Source organism: Amaranthus tricolor, chromosome 1, assembly GCF_026212465.1.
Source record: "Amaranthus tricolor cultivar Red isolate AtriRed21 chromosome 1, ASM2621246v1, whole genome shotgun sequence".
Classification (NCBI taxonomy): domain Eukaryota; kingdom Viridiplantae; phylum Streptophyta; class Magnoliopsida; order Caryophyllales; family Amaranthaceae; genus Amaranthus; species Amaranthus tricolor.
Window position 1 is genome coordinate 17611370 of NC_080047.1, and position 12540 is coordinate 17623909.

The following is a 12540-nucleotide window of genomic DNA, read 5'->3' on the forward strand; positions in this document are numbered from 1 at the left end:
CGCGGATGGGGGCGAAAGGCTGGGAAGTACTCGTATATTCATGTCTGCAACGGTGTCAGACAACCAGCTATAGTCTTGCACCCAGTCCTTGTCGCCATACCCAGTTGGCGATACATGTAAGCAAGCGTTAATGCACCCCAAGCAATGTCATGCTGATCAGCAGTGATAGCAACAACAGGGTGAGGCCGCATCCTGACTCTAGTCTTATCCACGAGCAACGTGAAACCCACTATAGCCATGTAGTACGCAGTAGCCTGAGTCTCCATAGACTGAGAACGGTGGCATAACTGCAACAGTGCACCAACGTTAATGCTGCCGCTGGTGAAGTGCCCCTTCCCACGCAGCTCCGACAATGGCTACCCAAACAGGCCGGCCAGAACAAGGTGCCACTCACTATCAGACGGTTCAATGGGAATTGAACCGTCAATGCAAATTCCTAAGATTCGTTGCACGTCGTGCAACATTATGGTCATCTCCCCCCACGGCATGTGGAAGGTGTTGGTATCAGGCTGCCACCTTTCCACAAATGTCGTAATGTGAGCACTATCAATGTGCTGGTGCATTGCTGGTGCATTATATAGGGAAGACGACCAAGAGGAGTGCTAGGTAACACCCCGTACAGTTCATCAGACATGTTCTAAAGTCTGATAATTGCATCCAACGTCCTCTTCCTAAGACGACATTCCAAAATCGGAGGGGTGCGCTCCGATCCCTCAAATATAAGGTTTGCTACGTGCCCACCGTAGCTGGGTATTAAAGTAGTGTCAACAGGGCCCCCGGGCTGGGATGATGAGATCAACCAGTCCATTTCCGCTGACTGGTTGCGCCTCCTGCCCCGTGGAGCTGCATCCTCATCCTGGCTGGCTCCTACATGATCTAAAGAACCAGCCGCGCTATGACCTCTAATCCTAAACTGACCGGCATGCCTTCTAATGAGCGTCCAATCAACAGGATGACAGGCAGACTCATCCTGACCGACAACCTCTTCCCAACTAACAGAATCGTCGTAATCAGTATCATCGTCACCTGAGTCGACCGTATGACTATGCAGGCTACTCTGGCGGCCAAATCGACCACGCACATGGTCTAGGGTAGTTGAACGTTGGGTCTCACTAATTTTGGCCGCCGATTCTTACCTTGCAGATCCCGGAACCCCCCTCTCATGGGGATCCCCTCTCAGTAAGGTCGGCCTAGAGCTATTGCCGCTCAATAACCCTGTAAAAAACCCTTTTTCTTTTCCTTTTCCTTGATTACCAGTCATTTACTATAATTTTCATATTTTAATTAGTATTAATAAAATATTATAATCATAAAAATTAAATTAAGTAATATTTATTTTAATTACACTTACAACATTAATTAAATAAAAGTTTAAGTTAATTTATTAAAAACACTTACAATCATATAAATTATATACAACCAAAATAATTCACAACTACAAACAAATCAACATTTTAAATATTCATAAACATTTTAACAACTAAAATTTAATAAATTGAATAAACAAAATAAATTCATTCGAAATTAAAAAAATAAAATAGATAAAATAAATAAAATAAATTATAAAATAAATAAAAAAAATTCAATCATAAATTAAAATAAATAAATAAATTTTTTCATACGAAATAAAAAAAATAAAATAAAAAAATAAATTCATTCGAAAATAAAAAATATATATATATAAAATTAAAAAAAAAATTCAGTCATAAATTAAAAAAATAAAAATAAAAATAAAATTTCATACGAAAATAAATAAATAAATAAATAAATAAATAAATTCATTCGAAAATAAAAAAATAAAAAATATATATAAAATAAAAAAAATTTTCCGTCATAAACTAAATAAAATTAAAAAAAAAATTCATACGAAATAAAAAATAAAAAAAATATATTTTAAATCCAGTTGGATTTTTTTTTTTCTCAAATTTATATTAAATACAACTGCTTACAATAACATTATCAAAATAAAATGCATTACAACATATATTAAATAATAATAACTTATAAATTAAATTAATTAAACACAACAATTGATACGAAATTTAAAAAAAATAAGAAAAATAAAATTCAAACCAGTCGCACTTTTTGTGTGACTGGTTTGAATTATTTTTAATTTTTTTTCTTTTTTTTAAATAAATTTAAATTTTGAAAATACCAATTAGATGTATAATGTATTACAACATTTATTAAATAACAATTACTAAAAAATAAATTAATTACACAAAACAATTCATTCGAAATTTAAAACAAAAAAAAAAGATGTTCGTACCAGTCGCACAAAAAGTGCGACTGGCATGAACATCCTTTTTTAAAAAAAAAAAAAATTCGAATGAATTAGTTTAGAAATTACCTCGAGATCTTGTTAACGATTTCGATTCCAAAGCTTTAGCACCGATGAATTTTATGTGAAGATTTAGAGTTTTTTGAAGTGATAGGAGAGTTATTGAGTGAATTTGAAGTGTTTTATAGAGGTTTTAAGTGCAGTGGCAATTTCGTAATTTTTTTTAATTTCAGGGGCAAATTCGTAATTTCATTAGGAGTGGCGATAAAATGAAAAGGGTGGCGAAATTTAAAAATCGTGCACCACTCTTTCGGTAACTTCTAAAAGTTCGAAAAAATTCTGAAAGGTGAATATCATTTCAAAATGGTATTCATGCCCCAGCAAAGAAAGGTGAATATTATGGTTTACTCACTCTGTTTTACTCAATTTGCATTATTTGTCATTTTGACTCGTCCCACTTAATTTGATTTTTTTTTGATAATGACTTACCACTTTCTTTAATCTTATTCATATATTTTAATTTTTTTTAGTTTCATCTACATAATTCATTTTATCTCTTTATTTATTACCATTATCCACTTTAAAAAAAAATCTTTACTTTCTCTTTGATTCAATTTCTAACGGAACACATGAGTAATATTTGGATTCAATTATCTTTTCCTTTCTCATACAACCTTTCTTTTTTTTTTCCACGAAATTCAAGGATATTTTGACCAAAAAAATTCACTATGACAATGATTTTAATAAACATTAGGAAAATTTCCAAAGAAATACCTTATAAAACAAATTTTTTGTAAAAAAAGCACCTTTTAAAATTTTTTTTATAAAAAACACCTTTTAAAAGACTTTTTATTAAAAAAAACACATTAAATCAGTTTCCGGTGACTTTTGTCAACTTTTCGGCGTTTACTATGCCATTTGTCAACTTTCAGGCGTTGACTTTTGAGCTCAAATGGCATAGTCAACGCCGGAAAGTTGACAAAAGTCACAGAAAACTTATTTAAGGTGTTTTTTTAATAAAAAGTCTCTTAAAAGGTATTTCTTTACAAAAAAACTGGTTTTATAAGGTGTTTCTTTGCAAATTTTCCTAAACATTATTCTGATACTCTTTCTCTTTTTTAAATTATTGTTGAGAAACTTTGTCAATTTGTTTTTTTTATTTAATTAAAATATGATCACACCAAGTAGACACCTATACTAAAAAAAATAAACAATAATTAGTAATAACAAAATAATACTCACCACCTCTTTACACTTACCCTCACAAAACAGAAAACACACAATGCACACTATTCAAGTTTATCTGATTTTCATTCTTAAATTTACAATGTTCTCTAATCTTTTTATTTTTAATTTCTCTAATCTATCTAAGCTAAACTAAACTAAACTAAACTAATTTGCCGAGCAATAAGTTTTTTAAGGCAATTGCAAGTGTTTTAGTTTTGTACTAAATGCTAAACACTAAATGAATGTTATGTATAAAAAGACCAAAAATGGTTTAAATTAAGGTCCATATGCTGCTTCTTGCTCTTATTGGTCTTCTACATTTGTGACAACCTTGATGAGTTTATGGTATTTTTGAGGTTAAAGGTGAATAAAAGGGGTCCTCCTCATGTTGGCCATGGGTTGTGCTGGAGTAAGGGATTGGGATAGGGGCGGGCAGAAGGATTAGAGGTGTTCATTCGGGTGATTGGATCGGTTTCGGACTAGTGTCATTCGGTTAGGTTGTATTTCGGATGCATGTTACAATGGGTCATACTCGGGTCGGTTAGTCGCGATTCGGTTGAACATTAGTTATTCGAGCTATCGAGTTAGCATCGATTCAGTATGAGTTGAAGTTCAAGATGAGTGTCAATCGGTCTAGAGTTGTCATCGGTTAATAATTGGTTCAATTTTACCGGGTGCAGACCGGGTTCAGATACTTTTCAAGTATAATTCGACTACAAATTACTAATTGTTTAGTTATTTTTAATTGATGATAAGATTCTCTTTACTTAAAGCAAAATAGTTAAAATGCAAATCAATTAGTGACCATTACTTTGTTCGTTTTACTTCTTTGACTGTAAATTAAAATTAATGTTATATTATTTTTCATCTAATTTGATTAAAAATAGTTAAATAAACATTGACTATTTACTGTTAAATCTAAATATATGCAACCATGTATTTATCAATTTAATTTATCATATATCTATCACTTTATTAGATTAACTAATATGATGATTGAATATGAATCGATCATACTTCTATGTTAAAAATTTGTTTAAGTTTACAACAGTTCGATTAAAAATTCGTTCGAGTTAAGACGATTTTAACTGGATCGGGTTTGGTTTCGAGCAAGATTCGGGTGAGTGACTCGGTTCGGTCACTATTAAGTTCGGGTCATCTTGGTTAACGGTTAAACGTCAGTTATAAAAATCGATCACAATTTGAGTTCAATTTTCCCATTTTCAGTTGTCAACCGATTCAGATAATATTGGTTTGTTAAACCTAAAAAAAATATTTTCGGATCGGTTAATTTTCGATTTTGGTTCAAATTTTTGGGTCGGGTTGCATTTGAATAGCTATATGAAGGATTGTGTCCGTGTAAGAAAATGAAGATTTGAGGTTAATTTTTCTTATTTTATATTTGAAATTTTTATTTAAAACAAGTTTACCTACTATTTAGATCAATACTCAATAAAAAAAAACCTTTGATTTGCTTTTTTTTCTTTTAAAAGTTGTGACTTTGTTTTTTCTTTGTTTGCTGTTACTTATAACGAACAAAATCGTAGTGTATTATTCAGACTTAGTAACAACGCACAAGCCCTAATTTTAGGCTCATACAGAAACACTTCATCATCATCATACTCAGTGTATCCCGCTCATAGACAACTATGGTCAGGGTCTGGGGAGGGAAGAGAGAAGGCAGCTCATACCCATATAAGAGAGTGCGGTGAAAGAGTCCCTCGGCTCAAAAAGAGTCTTTAAAGAAAGAGAAGGACATAGAGATACTTATTTTGAAAATTATTTTAGGATCAAATTTTTTTTTTTAGAACTTTTATTTAAAAAAGCCTTTTTATTTCAAAAGTTCCTTCTTTTTTATGGTGTTGATTCTTAACTGCATAAAAATACTTATTTTGGAAATTATTTTAGAATCAAGTTTATTTTTAAAAGTTTTTATTAAAAAAAAGCCTTTTTACTTTAGAAGTTCATTCATTTTAATGGTGTTGACTCTTAACCGAAGTACTTCTATAAGTTTGTTCAGAGACTTGAGACTCATGTGAGTGGACTATTTGACCTTTTTCAACTTGGTAGATGCGAGAAATATCCGTATAATATAGGCTCACTGTTATGAATCATCACCGTGTATATAAAAGTGTTTATTCGAATTATTGATTTAATTTTAAATTAAATATTTCGAATTGATTCAAAATTGAATCTTGTGTCTATATTTATTTTTACATAATTGTTAAAACAATTTTTATTTCGAATCAAATTGAATTCGATTATAAAATCAGGTAAATATTAAATCATCAGCATACATCCTCTACTAGCACACATGAGTGGATAAAAGCTTTACTAACATATAATTCACCAAAACACTCCAAATGTATATATCGATAAAAGCAAAAGTGGTAAAATTATGTCAAATAACCAACGAAAAAGTCCTCCAAACATGTTTCACTATGTAAGTTATTGATAAATGAGATTTCTTATCAATTCTTATAAATAACTTTTTAATTTCAATTAGGAGTCAGTATTGCATGTTTAAATTCATCCCGCTTACAATTGCAATCTAACCATTACACTTATAAATCCATCTCTACTTCGCTGCAACATCTTAGCCTCGCGATATTTGATTGCAATAGGAGTGAGCAAGTAATTTTATTCCCACTTTAAACACAAATTCTTGTGACAGACGATCTCTTTAAGAGATCATTTTTAATTGGACTTGCCCAAAAAGAAAAATAGAGTAAGTTTCTCGGTTGGCATTAAGAATATTGTAAATAAACATTTAGAATATTGTAGGTACTTAAGTACTTATTCGGTGGCCATTAAGTATATTGTAAGGCATTATAGATATGGTAGGCTAGTAGGCTAAATTTTTCGGTAAGCATTAAGAATATTATAAGTAGACATTTTAAGTATTTTTTTGGTAAACATTAAATATATTGTAAATAGACATTAAAGATACAGTAAATTAACGCTAAGATTTAATGGATGTACCTGAAAGACGTCTCTAAAAAAGACGTTCTCTTACTTCACTTTAAAAAAGTAATTCCGTAACCATATTTATGTAGGCAACTATTCAACTTTCAACTAAAGTAATAAAATCACTCTATCGGTTTAGTATGACGGTTGCTTAGAGGTCATGAGTTGAGTTATGTTCTTTGTGCTCGCTATGCCTATTAATGATGTCTAACATTTACTACTTACTAATACTTGCCACATTAATTAGATTACAGTTTTATTTATACTTACTTTCCATAAATAAACAAGCAAAACGGAAAACTAATAGAAATAGTACTTGAAAATGGCGAAGAAATCATCTTGTTTTTTTCAGCCACTTATCCCTGGTTTTCTATCTAATTTTGTAAGTAAATATTCTCTTAACTCAATCCCTTTCCATAACTTACTGTCTGTTTGGTTAGTGATATTAAATAGTGGTAATGAAAATGATTTATAGTGTAAAATTTCATCAAAAGTTCTATATCATCCCCATGGTAATGAAACTTTTATCACAAAAAAATTTTTATTTACAAATTTCCATTACCACCTAATACCACATCTCCCAATTGTAATGTTTTAGAATAAATTTTATGAAGAAAATGAAATGATTGAAGTTGGACAAGCATGACACAATAGTTTTTCATTTCTATTACCATTTATTATTACCACCTGGCAAATGGGTTATCAATGTTTTACAAAATAGTACCTTTTCTCTCTATTTCTGTTAATTATCATGTATGGAGTATGCAGTCAATTCCAAGATCCTTCCATAAACAGCTACAAGTACAAGACAAGCAGGACAAGAATGAGGTGGTATTAAGAGATAAACGAGGGAAAACTTGGGAGATTAAGGTTGATCATCAACAAGGTTATAAATTCAAAGATGGTTGGGAATATTTTTGTAAATATTATGGTTTACAAGTTGGTGATTTTTTGGTGTTTAAACACCGAGGTAACTTGGTTTTTGACGTTCTAATCTTTGATCCTACTGCTTGCGAACGCAAATTTCAACGTCTGAATACATCTATCACAAATAATGGTATTCATGCCCCCGGAAAGAAAGGTGAATATCAATTCAAAATGGGTTAATTTATTTTATTTTTATTTCGGGTACAAGATAGGCTGGGAAAGGGAAAGGGAGGAGAACGATATCGAGTATCAAACCCAATTCTAATCTTTTCCTATTATTCTTATTTCTTTGTTTTCTTTACATTATGTTCATTTTTACTATTTATATTTTCATTGATTAAAGTTAATCCAATGAAGGGTTTAAGAGAGTTGCAGACGTTTACAAGGCTTGTTCAGAATCAGGGAGCAATGCTAGCTTCAAGCCCAGGGGCTATCCTTACTGCCGTATCGTTGTTAAGTCATACACCTTTCGCTGGGGTGCAATGGTTATTCCCTTTTTGTTTCTCTTGTTTTCAATAGTCCATAATCGAAACAGAATAATTCCTATAAAAATAAAATTAGTAATGTTAAATGTTGTCTAAAATGGCAGGATCTGCCGAGTACATTTTGCAAGGAAAATGATGTTAAAGAGAATTCAAGTGGAGTGCTAATGATAGATGAAAGAGGGGATACATGGCAACTTTCATTAAAGAAGCATGGTAAGAAGATATATATTGGACAGTGGCGTCACTTGCACAGACAAAACGGATATCAAGTTGGCGATTCACTTGTGTTCGAACTCATTTGCTCTGCAAAACTGCCTGTCATGAAGTTGTATACTAGTTAGTAAGTTAGCTGTAGTCATGAAAACGAGGCCACATTACATAGCGCTAGAAAACAAAAAACTAATATTTTCCACGTTATAAAGGTGTAAAAAACTGCATTTTGGGTCGTAACAAGGGATATCTTTTGATTTTGACCGATATTTAGGCGTTACAATAAACACATCACTCTTTGTTACCCCAATCACAACCAGCTTCAGTTCTTCTTAGGCTTGCAATCTTTTATATCAATCAAGTCATCGTGCCAAGGGGATAACTGGATAAGTGTACTTCAACATGTAATCAATAAAGAACGTAATCCTTGACGATGAATATAGCCATGATGATTGATTGATGTGCAGCAGATCAATTTTCTGTTGCCTGTTACATATACATATTCAGGTAAAAAAAAAAGTATATATTTACATGAAATGTACATGTAACAATTACAACTAGCATTTGGTTACATGGCGACCAGATAACGTACGAGAAGTCGCGTACTCTAGCCAGTATAATTATTGTTCCATGAACAAAAGAAAGGCAGCATTAGCTTAAATTGCCAACATAAGTAAATAACTTCATTACTGATATCCAGCTTTTAGGCGCAATCAGGAGCAAATACCACCATTTAAAATGCCATATCTGGCTATCTGCTGAAATGAAGTTGGTTACATGCCCAGATATCAGAATCCGCCATTAATCAGAGCCTCTAAAATTCGCTGCAACATAAAGGAATGCAAGAGATAACCTGTTTAGTCAAAAAAAAGGGCACAAATAAGGAACTGCTCAGTTCACAATGAGATATGAGATTCAAAAACAGACAGAACGCAGACACTCACCAACTGCTAAAACATATTAGACCAGATAGAGATGTCATTCCAAGAAAAATGATTACTATAACAACATCAAACTATCATGATAAATTTCCTGCAAAACAGACAAAACCCGATTCAGACCAACAATACAACAACGACAGCTTTAATCCCAAATATATGGGTGAGCTACATAAGCCAAAATAAATTGATATGAGAGATTGTCACTAAGAACTAGTTAGATTCGTCTTGATATATAAAATTTTAATGTATATTTTCTATAATTTTTTATAGAGTATTCATAGATATTATGGCTCGAATAATACTTGAAAAATGTGCAATAATTGAAATGTAATCAGCATTGTGAAACAGGGGGAGTATATTTTGTTCCATACTTATTTTTAATTTTGAATCTACAACTTAGAGCATCAAGTCCAATGATTGTCCACATATTTTATCCTCCTTCATACATTCCTAATTATTGTCATTTAAACTTGCAAATCTAAATTAAACGTCATTTTTCACTCATATTAGCCAACTCATGTTCAGCCTACGTCTTTCTCTTCTAAAATTTGAATTCCGGCCTTTCCACATTTTTAACTGGTGCATTTTCTAAACTGATGATTTTCTCTCAATTGTCTTCAGAATCAGCGACCCCAAGACCCTTATGTTTTCGTTACGAATTCAATTATTAAGAGTATTTTTTACAGGGTAGCTGAGGGAAGGAAGAGTCGAACTAGGTTACTTGTAGGAAAAGTGGTGCATGCTCCAACTGAAAAAAAAAATTTGATTCTTTATCCTTAGAATATTAAAAGGGAAAAATTACCCACTATAATCAACATTTTTCTGATTTCTCTACAATGATGCATGCTTTTAAGTAACTATGAATAATTTGAACTTAAAGGTATGTTCGCTCATAGAGCACTTAGGTAACTAATAACCAGTAGGTAATATTGTCCAAAAAACGAAGTGTTTAAAAAAATCAGTTCCTTTTACATTGTCAATTTGTTAACTAAAGGTGGATTCAATTTGATTGTTTTTAAAAATACCAACCCCATCCCCCTGCACGTCGATAATCCCCAACCTCGACGACCACCCCCCTTCTCCCGTTGACCACCTCCATACCCCACCCCCATCAATGAACGACCCTCCCCACCAGTTGGCTATATTATTTTTTGCACCGCGTCTCATATTAAGCCGTCTCAATATTAAAACGCGCATATAAAACAACCCACAATAACCACATACTTCTTAAAAGCTCTCACATGTAGCTAAATATCTGTCACATATAGCTTAAAACTGAACACATATTGTTTAAAATCATATATAGCTTAAAATGAATCACATAGAGTTCAAAATTAACCACATAGTGCTTACTATTGACCTCTTCCATACTTTTTTAATTAAATGAGAATAATAATCTATTAGTGAAAAAATTATATAGTAATAGTGATCACTTACACTTTAATAATGATCACATGTACTTTAGAATGTACACATAGATGATAAAATAAAACATACACACATACACACATACACACATACATATATACCTATATATATATATATATATATATATATATATATATATATATATATATATATATATATATATATATATATATATATATATATATATATATTAAAATCAGTCGTATACAGCTTGGACTCATCCTATTAATGGGACGGTCCTAAACAAGAATTGTGTATTTTTTTGGACTACATTAGGGTCCCAATTCTCTAGTATCATGAAATGTACCTTCATCAATGCCTTCTTCAACAAAAGAAAAACCGGCTCTTTCTCACTGTCTCAAGTCAGAAGTCAAGCAAAAGACAAAGTTGGTCTTCCTTTATTCATCCCCATAAAATTTCGTTCAATATACCCAAAATTTTGAAAATATTACAATTTTTTATGGAAGAGAATTAAATGCAGTGTGGGTGTTATTTTCCCGGTATCATTAGTTGACATTGTTATGGGAGTTGCTGCGTATGATATTAACATTAGGTTCTTTGAGCATACTTTGTTCTAAAACCTAATATTTTAAGATAATTCATATTCAATTTTTGAGCAATTGGGTGGATTGTTTGTTACCTGATAATGTTATGGCATCTGTGGTTGTTTCTTATTTTCATAATTGCATCAATTTTGAATTGTGTGTAGAAAAGAAAAGGGTGATAGGAAAACCAACAGTGGCAATGAGCGATGGTGGAGAATGGACCATGCTGGGTAACTGATTAGGGTGAGGGAGTGGCTGGGCTGGTTTTGGTGGGGTAATGCTGAGCTAGGATGGAGAAGAGATGACAATGAGCCACGATGGAGAAGGGATGGGGTGTGGGTAGCAGAAACTGGACAGTAATGGGGATGAATAAAAAAATATCCTAAAGAAGGTGGTGATGGTGTGAATTTAAAAAAAACGTGGACAAGCCCCACATTCTAAAGAAACAATAATGGCTCAAACTAAGAAATGACATAAAACATTGACAATTATCTGTGACATGGAAATAGGAAAGCTCTATTCTGTGCTTTTTTGTTCTCTAAGCATAGTTGCTACCCAAAACCCTTAGGCTGGCCACCAACTTCTTCTTTACCTTCCAGGCTTCCTGTTTCACTCCTATATATCCCCACTATTTAATTTTTCTTTACACTATTGAAAACCATGATAAATTTACTACAATAATAACAGTTAATTGCAGATTTTTTGTCCAAAAAAGATACCACAAACTCACTTGAAGTAAATGAAAAACTTAAGATCCAGAAGCTTTAAAAATCAAGCAATACCTAAGTGTTGACGACAACATCAAAAAACAAGCCTATTATCTTTAACGAGCAAAAAGATTGATGAAACAGTCTCAGCTATGCTCACCAGTCTTAAAAAGTCCTAACTTGAATTAACTAAGAATAATTCCAACTTAGGGGTGTCTTCCCAAACTAATTCCCGGCATTCAACTATTGAGGTCAAAAAGAGCCATGTTACATGCTTTCATTAGATATTCGTGTTGTTATATGTTTCAAACAATGGAACCAAACTTCTCTCTCCCTCTATCTGAAGTTCACTCCACCACAGCCTCACTCCCTCACCTTAATGTTGCAGCCTTGAGTCACCTCCTCCCCTTCTAAATCATCCAAGTACCCCCATCTCCTTCGACGATCCTCGTCATAACCATAGTCTATGGCCACTAGTTACTACCATTGGAACACTGCATCGGAATCTCAAATTCCCTATAAACCACAATAATAAAAATCAGCTTTTGAAATTGAAATTTCCAGACTTCTTAAGGTGGAAATTGGAATGACCACATTTTCACTAAATAAGACATTGAATCCTAATTAGAACGACAAAAACTGCTTCAATTTGAGGGTTTGAATTTTCAACAGCCAGATTTGATGCCAAGTTCTGAACAGTATCTCTCTCAAATGGTGTTAAGAAAGAGATGGCATCACAAAGACTTCATGCATGTTTGAAATAATGTAGCTTCTGCCTTCTTTGTTCAAATAAGTAATTCATGTTTGTGAATCTCTGGGTTA

General features: G+C 32.4%; 2 protein-coding genes across 4 annotated transcripts in view; one reads left to right on the forward strand and one right to left on the reverse strand.

Moving 5' to 3' along the window:
- Positions 1 to 6797: 6797 nt before the first annotated feature.
- Positions 6798 to 8259, forward strand: LOC130806859 (B3 domain-containing protein REM5-like). The gene is made up of 4 exons (XM_057672085.1): positions 6798 to 6857; positions 7244 to 7556; positions 7760 to 7887; positions 7992 to 8259. The coding sequence occupies exons 1-4, from the start codon at positions 6798 to 6800 to the stop codon at positions 8226 to 8228; spliced, it is 738 nt and encodes a 245-aa protein (XP_057528068.1). The 3' UTR covers positions 8229 to 8259.
- A 446-nt stretch (positions 8260 to 8705) lies between these two features.
- The window catches only part of LOC130806808 (uncharacterized), a 12464-nt gene continuing 8629 nt past the window's right edge, over positions 8706 to 12540 (reverse strand). The window contains exons 3-4 of one of the 3 annotated variants that reach the window (XR_009040377.1): positions 9042 to 9129; positions 8706 to 8921 (exon numbers count right to left, since the gene is read on the reverse strand). Coding sequence is in view for 1 of the 3 variants with exons in the window: in XM_057672013.1 (XP_057527996.1) it covers positions 8886 to 8950 (65 nt within the window). In the remaining 2 variants the exon portion in view is untranslated. Of the gene's footprint in view, positions 8951 to 9041; positions 9130 to 12540 lie in introns of all 3 variants that reach the window. The other 2 variants (XR_009040376.1, XM_057672013.1) reach the window with 2 other exon arrangements.